The sequence below is a fragment of the Zootoca vivipara genome, chromosome 9 (genome assembly GCF_965207765.1).
Source record: "Zootoca vivipara chromosome 9, rZooViv2.hap1.1, whole genome shotgun sequence".
Lineage (NCBI taxonomy): Eukaryota > Metazoa > Chordata > Lepidosauria > Squamata > Lacertidae > Zootoca > Zootoca vivipara.
This window is the reverse complement of record NC_142592.1, coordinates 68,959,082-68,968,799: the sequence shown is the minus strand read 5'-3', so window position 1 is coordinate 68,968,799 and position 9,718 is coordinate 68,959,082. Positions and strand designations below refer to the sequence as shown.

At 49.2% G+C, this 9,718-nt stretch overlaps 1 protein-coding gene across 1 annotated transcript; it reads right to left on the bottom strand.

The window, feature by feature from the left end:
* Positions 1–529: 529 nt before the first annotated feature.
* LOC148684689 (C-type lectin-like) lies at positions 530–9,434 on the bottom strand. Its single transcript, XM_088651977.1, has 5 exons — positions 9,371–9,434; positions 8,179–8,270; positions 4,851–5,003; positions 1,186–1,297; positions 530–597 (listed from the first exon to the last, which is right to left on the bottom strand). The coding sequence occupies exons 1-5, from the start codon at positions 9,432–9,434 to the stop codon at positions 530–532; spliced, it is 489 nt and encodes a 162-aa protein (XP_088508103.1).
* Positions 9,435–9,718: the final 284 nt, after the last annotated feature.

Here is a 9,718-nt window from a genome sequence, read left to right as displayed (position 1 = left end):
GTCGAGAAATTCGTAAGTCGAAAACGCCATTGGAAATGCAATTTCCCATAGGGATGCATTGGAAACGGAAAAAGTTGAAGCAACCCCATCTAAAAATTCGTAAGTCGAAAAAACCCTATCTAAAACTGCCGCGGTTTCCGTTCGGATGTCAAGAAATCCGTAAGCGTACGGCCATTTGCCCCATTCGTAAGTCGGAAAATTCGGTTGTCGAGTCGTTCGTAGGTCGAGGTACCACTGCATATATATGAGAGACTTTAGAATTCCTATAACAGGTGGCTTAAATGAAAACAGGAAAAACTCAGAGCCACAGGTGTATTTGGAAAAGAATTTATTGGCCACAGGAGAGAAAGTCTGTCCCGCTAAGTGATGGGAGTTTTAATCTTAAACCTCTGGAGGGCACCAGGTTGGGGAAGCGTGGGCTTGGGCTTCAGAGCACAATAGATGGAAAGACGTGGATTCACGCAGGTAGAAAATGCATCTTGGTCAGTCTCCCAGGTGCTTCTGAGCATGTCAGAGTCTTTTCTCGGCCTCAGAGAGTGTATTTGCACAGGTAGGGGTGCTTTATTGCGCACTCGTCGTCATTCCACTTCATGTATTCTGGAAGACAACATGGGAGGGTGTTACTTACGCTCACAGCCAGCCGCTTCAGTGTCCAACTTTGTCGGGGTGGCAGGAGGTCTTGGAAACATGTGGCAGGGAGTTACAGGGGTCTACTAGCAGCAACCCAGTTCTCTGAAACCATGCGCCGTTCTCCAGCTGTGATGCCAAGGGTGCTCCCCTCCCAAAGGGACGCCAGGGCAGATAGTTAACTCTCTGTTGTCAAAGCTGACACTTGCAGTAGTTTCCACGGTTGTGGATACGCGCGCCCCCCCAAGTCTAGCATCTAGGCAGCTATATAAAGGTCTGTGCTCGATGGAACAGTTGCAGCAACAGGGGGACCATCCTGCCCCACCAGTTTATGTACCTTCCTCCAACAGGCTGCACGCATGTAGCCAGAGACTATGCCTACATGGAAACGTCCTCTGCTCTTCCCGCTTCAGTCCCCTCCTGGTTCGGGAGCCAGTGGTGCAGGAGAGGGTGGGGAAACACCAGGCCCTTCCCTTCCCTTCCCTTCCCTGCCTCTTCCTCCAGTGCTCCGCCCTCCATCTCTGAAGCATCCCAGGGCTTCCTCCTCTTGCTCCTCACCTTCACTGAAGAGCTCCACGCAGAGTTCGACGCCTCTACCATTGTTGGGCTCCTGCGGCGCCCAAGGTGCGTATCTTCCAGTGGTGCTGTCTGTCCACTTGAACTGCCTGTTCTATAGAAAGAGAGCAAAAGAGGCATAGTCTCTGCTGAGGAAGAAAGAGACCTCTCCAGCCCTTGTCCAATCAATGGGCAGAAGAAGAGCTTCTGGAGACTCAGTTCCCACGATGCTGAGACTCAGAATCATAGAATCTCAGCTAATCTTAGCAGAAATCTCAGCTAAAGCATCCATGGCAGGCGGTCATCCAACGTTTGCTTAAAAATCTCCAAGGAAGGAGAGTCCACCACCTCCCATTGGGGGTCTGTTCCACTGCAGAATAGCTCTTACTGTCAGAAAGTTTTTTCCCCATATGTTTACAGTGGTACCTCTACTTACGAATAACTCTACTTATGAATGGAGCTCCGTCTGCCATCTTGGATGCGGTTTAGATAGGATTTTTTCTACTTACGAATTTTTAGATAGGGTTGCTTCGACTTACGAATTTTTTTCTCCCAATGCATTCCTATGGGATTCGACTTACAAATTTTTTCGACTTGCAAATGTGCGTTCGGAACGCATTAAATTCATAAGTAGAGATACCACTGTAGTTGGAATCTCCGCTCTTGTAACTTGAAGCCATCGGTTTGGGTCCTTCATTGTTGGAAAGTCCTTCCCGCAATCATGTTACTAACCACCACTACAAAACAGCTTTGAGGTTTGTTGGTTTGTTTCTGTTTTAAAAGAACCATACATTTTAATAAGAAAATGAATTGTTGCCTCCTCATTTGCCACTCCCTGCGTACTAAAATTTGGCATAGTTGGAAAGCAGACTGCGTCCGGTTAACTTGTGTCAACCTGATAATGTTATCCTAAAACTTGAGGCCCAGAGATTTCTGTAGCTACTACATAGCTTTTTTTCTTTTCTTTTATAAAATTGTTTAGGGGTACTCTCATTTCCCCACTCATATTGAAATACTGCCCCTCAATGAGGCCAAACTTAGATTCACAAAATGTTTAGGGGTATATGTACCCCTGCATACCCCCAGGGGGGAAAGGCACTGGGATAATACACTGAGACATAAAGCTAGAGGAAATTGCTTCTGAAATTCTGCACTGGAGAAATTTGCAAATGTTGAGAAAATGCCATTTGCAAAAAAAGAAAAGAAAAAAGGATTTATTTCCCCTTTTCCCTTCTTCATCTTGTTGGAAAGGATCAAGATCGGACACCTGGTCTTCCAATGTTCATGCTGAAGAGGGGACCTTGGGAGGTGGAGCTGTCTCCCCCCCCCCGGCAGCCCCACTTTCACAAGAAGCACACCTGCCATGGTCCCCTCTTCTTCAGAGATGATAAAAGTGTGGGAGACCAGACATCATCCTCTCCATCCAGCAACCTTCAAAAGACAGCCCCCTATGGTCAAAGTTAAGACAGGGCTCTGAATCGCATGCTGGACTCTCAGGTATTTCCCAGAAAGGTAGATGGCTAACCATTTCTCTAAACACTCACCTGACACCTGTGTTCCTCTTTCTGCTCTTTCCCTCCATGGTAGGAACCACCTCAAGGCTGGTTTCCCTGCCCTTTGCAGCTGCTATTTTGAACAGTCCCTGAATATTGATTGGAAATCTCCCACTTGGACTACTGCAATGCGCTCTACGTGGGGCTACCTTTGAAGGTGACCTGGAAACTGCAATTAATCCAGAATGCGGCAGCTAGACTGGTGGCTGGGAGTGGCCGCCGGGACCACATAACACCGGTCCTGAGTGATCTACATTGGCTCCCAGTACGTTTCCGAGCACAATTCAAAGTGTTGGTACTGACCTTTAAAGCCTGTTTGGACCAGGAAGTGAAGGGACCACCCAAATTGGTCCCACCTCCCTGCAGAGGGGAAGGGTCGCGGAGAAGTCCAGTTGCACCAGGAAGTGATCTGACCATGGCACTTCTTTTGTTTCACTTTTACTTGGTGTCAGATCACCACCGTCACTAGAGGTAAACACCAGGTCCAAGGCATGTCCATGGCTATGAGTTGGGCCAAACTTATTCAGGGACAGCCCCATGGCGGTCATGCTTTCCACGAAGTCCCGAGCGGCCCCTTATAAGGTCGTGCCAGCATGGATGTTAAAATCCCCTAGGACAGGCATCCCCAAACTGCGGCCCTCCAGATGTTTTGGCCTACAACTCCCATGATCCCTAGCTAACAGGACCAGTGGTCGGGGAAGATGGGAATTGTAGTCCAAAACTTTGGGGATGCCTGCCCTAGGACAACCAAACTAGGTGTCTCCAGGAGAACATCTGCCACAACCTGAAGCAGCTCAGGCAGGGAAGCCTTGGTGCAGCGGAATTTTTGGGAGGTCGGTACACCAAAAGGAATCCTGTACTGCCCCTATTGCCCAACTTCCAGAACATGCACTCATAAAACTGGGTCTTCCCAATAGGACGCCTCGTGCAAACTAATGACTCCCCGCCCACATGCCCTGAGTTGCTGTGCGTAAGAGGACAAGCGGCAGCAAGGACGGGCCAATCTGCTTCCTCCAACCAGGTCTCTGTCACACATGCCAGGTCAAATCCACCATCCACAATCAGGTTGTGGATTGCAGTGGTTTTATTCATCATTGACCTGGCATTACACAGCAACACTTTCAGGTCATGTGGGTTTCCCTTGCTGATTCCAGTATCCTTCCGGCCAGGACCAGACCTGGAGGCAGGGATAGTCCTCAAGCAACAACTGAGCCTGCCTCCTCGGTATACCTGAAGGAGCGTCTCCACCCCCATTGTTCAGCCCGGACACTGAGATCCAGCGCCAAGGGCCTTCTGGCAGTTCCCTCATTGCAAGAAGTGAGTGTAAGGGTGACTCCCTACAGGGAGCCAGCCCCCATCATCCTGACATCCACCTCGTCAAGTACAGAGAGCACCAGTGGCTCTGAAGCAGCCAGAGGGGGAGGGGGAGACTCGGAGGAGGAGAGAAATCAGAGTGAGGAACAATGGGAAAGCTCGGGGGCGGAGGCATGCAGGCAGGTGCTCAGGGATGTTACAGAGCCAGGGCACCAACCACTCAGGGAGGAAGCTGAAAGGGCATCGCTCCTTCCGGCGCAAGAAGTAAGGAGAACGCCGCAACGCAGGTCAAGGGGGTGGCGTTTTGGGGTGCCCCGACTACTTTGCTGGCGCAGGAACAGACGTACGCCATTGCCGGATTCTGATTCGGGATGAGAGGTCATGTTTTAAGCTGTCTCTACACTGTAAAAAAGTAGCACAATAAACGTCTTTGAAAACAACTTGGACTCAAGCGGAGTTACTCTAGAGTAGCCACGACGACCCTCTGACAGTGAGGTTACAGGGAACCAGACAGAGGACCTCCTCGGTAGTGGCACCCGCCCTGTGGAATGCCCTCCCAGCAGATGTCAAGGCAATAAGCAACTATTTTACTTTCAAAAAGACAACTGAAGGTTTAGGGAAGTTTTTAATGTTTGATGCTGTATCGTTTTTCATATTCGGTTGCAAGCCACCCAGAGTGGCTGGGGGAACCCAGCCAGATGGGCGGGATACAAATAAATTATTATTATTATTATTATTATTATTATTATTATTATTATTATTATTATTATATAAAGAGGAGGACCGCCTGCCCAGACTCACGGTATCACTCCCAGTGTTGGGGTCGTACATTCCGATCCATACATGTTGGCGATCTTTACTGTTCTGTTGCAGATGTAGTGACAGCGCCTTCATGTCGTCTTCGTTGTGAATGGAGGCAAGATGGCCGTTCTCACCAAAGGCCTGGCAGGCGATCTGAGGGAGACCGAGAAAGAGCACCCCGGAGAATGGGGGCCGCCATTGGAATTGCGTTGAACATCTCAGTAGGCTTCTCCTACATACTGTCACCATGCCTAGACAGCAACTTCTGAGCAGTAAGAGGAGACTTTTGCCTTTTCCCATCTTCAAACCAGTGTTCCTGGCTTGGTGCACCCCAATATGAATGGAGAAGGGGAGAGGAAGAATAGAAGCAGGAACAGGTGCTGGGAAGGGGGAAATCCAATTAATGATTCCCCAGTCTTACTTATCCTAGACAAGAATGAAGCCATTCTGTCATGTGCTACTGCACTTTTCCATGTATAAGATGAGGTTTTTGTACATTAAATTAATGTTTAAAAATTGGGGTCGTCTTATACAAGGGTCGTGCAGAGGGGGGATGGGGAATTGGTTGCTGCCGCGAGCAGGAGATTGTCAGCGGAGACAGGGGCCTTTTGTTGATTGGCTGCTGCAGCAGCAACTGGGTGGCCAAAAGGCAGCTGCTGGCAGCGAGCGCTCCGACATTTGTTGTCTTCTGCATCACGTGCAATAGGAAGCATTGTCCAGGGGGGGCAGTGATTTCTGGCAAACCCCCCCCCCAAAAAATAGCTCAACAACTCTGGGCAATCTCCCTCCCCCCCCCGGTTTTCTTAATTTTGAGTCCACCCAAATAGGGGGTGTCTTATACATGGTGGCATGCTATACATGGGGGGAAAATACGGTACATTCGGTGGAAGGGACGTTAGAAGGCATATCATGTTTCAGAATATGCAAAATAGAAGGAATTCAATGTTTCTATGATTTTTGCAGCATGTGCTCCGCCCATAGTGGATAGAAGGATTTTTAAATTAACACAATTTTTTTCCTGTGTGCCCTGGGGGAAGATCGGTTGCAACAGAGTCAATATTAAGCCTGACACTTTGGCACGACAAGTTAATAGTTACAAACTTAATTCGATCCAGAGGTCCATTGTTAACCTGAAACTGTTCTTAACTAGAGGCATGCTTGTGGCTTCTTGCGGCTGCTGCGCAGCCGGCACAAGATTTCTGTTCTCATCCTGGGCTAAAGTTCTCTTCCTTTAAATTCCTGAGGTCTTGCGAGAGAACAATGTTAAACAACAATTGATGACCTCCTTCTACTTTCATATTGTATCACAGGGTGGTACGTCGGCTTGACAGCCACAGACAGAAAGTCTTTACAGAGGGTGATGATATGATATCATGGGCTTTCCCTTGAGCCCGCTAGATGACATCGCAAGGGATCGTTGCCTTAGGAGAGCGAGAAAAATTCTCAGGGATGACTCACACCCTGGCCAGCACCTCTTTAATCTACTACCCTCAGGCAGGAGATATAGAAGTAGAATCAGTCGTACTAACAGGCTAAAAAGCAGTTTCTATCTGTGGGCTGTTAGGCTGCTGAACGGAAAATAATATAGTGCAACTGACTTTTGGGGTTGGTGTGTTGTGCGACAAGCAGACAGGGTGCAGTGAGATTGAGTTTTTGTGTGTGGGGAGGAGGGAGAGTCGGTTAATTTCATTGTACACAGGTTGTACATTGACAATAAAGGTATTACTACTACTACTACTACTACTACTACTACTACTATTAGTCAAGGAACTCTTCCAGGTTAGTGGAGTTTGTAACCTGAAGCGTTTGTAACCTGAGGCATTTGTAACTCGAGGTACCATTGTATTGACTCTGATGCAACCAATCTTCCGCATGTTGTGGTGTTTTTTTTCTTTTAAAAAAATTACTTCTATGTTGCATATTCCAAAATATGATATGCAGTTGGAATTGGGCTGAACATCTCAGAAGGCTTCTCCTATATTCTGTCACTGTGCCTGGACAGCAACTTCTGAGTAGTAAAAGGAGACATTTGCAGTCCATGTATCCACCACGGGCTGAGCATGTACTGCAAAAATCATAGAAACCTAGAATTGTAGAGTTGGAAAAGACACCGAAGATCATCTAGTCCAACCCCCTGCAATGCAGGAATGTGCAATTATCTCATACGGGGATCAAACCTGCGACCTTGGCATTATTAGCACCACGCTCTAGAATGCCCTAAGTACCAGCATGAACTGAGTTGGTGTCATGAGAAGGTAAAAGGTAACAGACCCCTGGACAGTTCGGTCAGTTCAAGGCGACTCTGGGGTTGCAGCGCTCATCTCGCTTTCAGGCCGAGGGAGCTGGCGTTTGTCCACAGGCAGCTTTCTGGGTCATGTGGCCAGCAGGACTAAAGCGCTTCTGGCGCAACGGGACACCGTGACGGAAACCAGAGTGCATGGAAACGCCGTTTACCTTCCCGCCGCAGCTGTACCTATTTATCTACTTGCACTGGCGTGCTTTCGAACTGCTATGTTGGCAGGAGCTGGGACAGAGTGACGGGAGCTCACCCCATCGCAGGGATTCAAACCACTGACCTTCTGATTGGCAAGCCCAAGAGGCTCAGTGGTTTAGACCACAGCGCCACCTGCATCCCACTCATGAGAACCACGAGCACAAGCAAGCAGTGAGCCCCATCCCTGATAAGGATGCAGGTCAAGGCAAGCACAGCCTGGGAGTTTGCAAAACCATTTTCCCCCCAGCAGGATGCACCTCACCAGGAGTTAAGCTTCTGAATACCAGTTGCTGGAAACCGCAGGAAGAGAAAGTGCTCTTGCACCCAGATCATAGCTGCCAAGTCTCCCGTTTTCCCCGGGAAATCCCCGTTTTTCCAGCTGTTCCTAACTGAAAAAATGGATTTTTTTGTTTCCCCCCGGTTTATTCTGGCGCGGCGGCCATTTTGGAACTGGGCGGAGCATGCTCAGAAGCGACTTTTGATGCTGCTCTGCCCAGTTCCAAAATGGCTGCAGTGCGACTTCTGGCGCGGTGGCCATTTTGGAACTGGGCAAAGCAGCATCAAAAGTCACTTCTGAGCATGCTCCGCCCAGTTCCAAAATGGCGGCAGCGCTACTTCCGGTCTGCTATTTCCGGCCCGGTCCCTTATTTCTCTGACAGCAACTTGGCAGGTATGACCCAGATCCATCTTGCGGGCTTCCTGCAAGCCTGTGGTTGGCCACTTTGGGAACAGGAGACTGCACCAGATGTGCTGGCATGATCCAGCTGGCTCTCTTACTGTGCTTAAGTTTTTAATAAAATAAGTCCTTGGTTCAAGCCCCGCTCGGCACCATACCTCTGCATCTTGCCACGACAAAGGAACATTGAAGTACCCAAAGCACTGGGTTTCTCGCTTGACCCAGCCTCTGGGGCAGTTGCAGTCTGCACCTGGCGAAAGAGAAGGGAAAGAAAACCAGGGGTGGGGCCACAGCTGGCTTATAAGGAAGGAAGGAGCAGGATGTGGGCCAGGGCAGTCTTGAGCAGGTCGCGCGCCCTGGTGCTCAGGGGTGGAGATCGCTCCGGCGCCCCTGCCCTTGCAGGGCGTAGCATGGTTTCTGTGCGGCTTTGCCGCGCGGTGCCCTGCCTACTGGCCCGGCACCCTGGCACACCGCGCCACCGGGGGTCTACCTAGAGCCGGCCCTGATGTGGGCCCTGTAGAGAGGGGCGAGGCCTTAAGAGGGAGGGAAGGAGGATGACAGTGCAAGCCTAATAAAGATGGGCGAAGACTGGGAAGCTGTAAGAGACCCTAGAGCAGCCTTGTGCCTGCCAGATGCATTGCAAGAACTCGGGCCAGGAGGAAGATGAATTTCAAGTAAGTCTTCAAAAGGTTTTATTTATGTAATGATTAATTCAACTAGGAATCGATTCCAGTATGATAGTGAGGCAAATAAAAATAAATTCCAGTGAAAAAAATCCCAGGACAATTCTTCATCAGCAATGTTTTAATGGTCAGAGTGTGCCAAGTATGTTGGTACATTCTGACCATTAAAACATTGCTGGTGGAGAAATGTCGAAACAGCGCCTTGTCCTGGGATTTTTTTTCACTGGAATTTATTTTTATTTGCCTCACTATCATACTGGAATCCATTCCTAGTTGAATTCACCATTACATAAATAAAACCTTTTGAAGACTTACTTGAAATCCATCTTCCTCCTGGCCCGAGTTCTTGTTTATTTCTGGACTTCAGCAAGAACTCCCATTTCTACAGTAATTCAACATTCCAGGTGCACTGGGCTAAAACACAGCACAGCTGTACGGTGCTGAGGCTGCTGGGAGTTGTAGTCCAAGCAGTTGGAAGGCACCATGCTGGCAAAGGCTGACCTGGGGGGGGGGAGTGGCAACGAGGATGGAGGAAGCAGTTGTCCACTGCAACCTCTTAAAGAGGAAGCGACCCCTGGGGTGGCTGGGGGCCAAGCCCACTTGGTTTTGGAGAAGACTTTTCTTGGCTTGTCTCAACCAGGGTTTGATGAGCCCAACTTAGTCATACCTTTCAGGGAAAGGAAAACCAGGAAAGCCACAAAGGAGAGATTGAAGGGAGAGAACGGCCCCATCTGCACCTGTGGAGAGAGAACATTTTCTTCTTATTCTGTGAGAACAGGGTGCTGGACCAGGTGGGCTACCTGCCTGATCCAGCCAGCCATTAGACCAGGCTTCCTCAACCTCGGTCCTCCAGATGTTTTTGGCCTACAACTCCCATGATCCCCAGCTAGCAGGACCAGTGGTCAGGAATGATGGGAATTGTAGTCTCAAAACATCGGGGGGACGGACAAGGTTGAGGATGCCTGCATTAGAATCACGGAATTGTAGAATTGGAAGGGACTCTGAGGGTCAACTA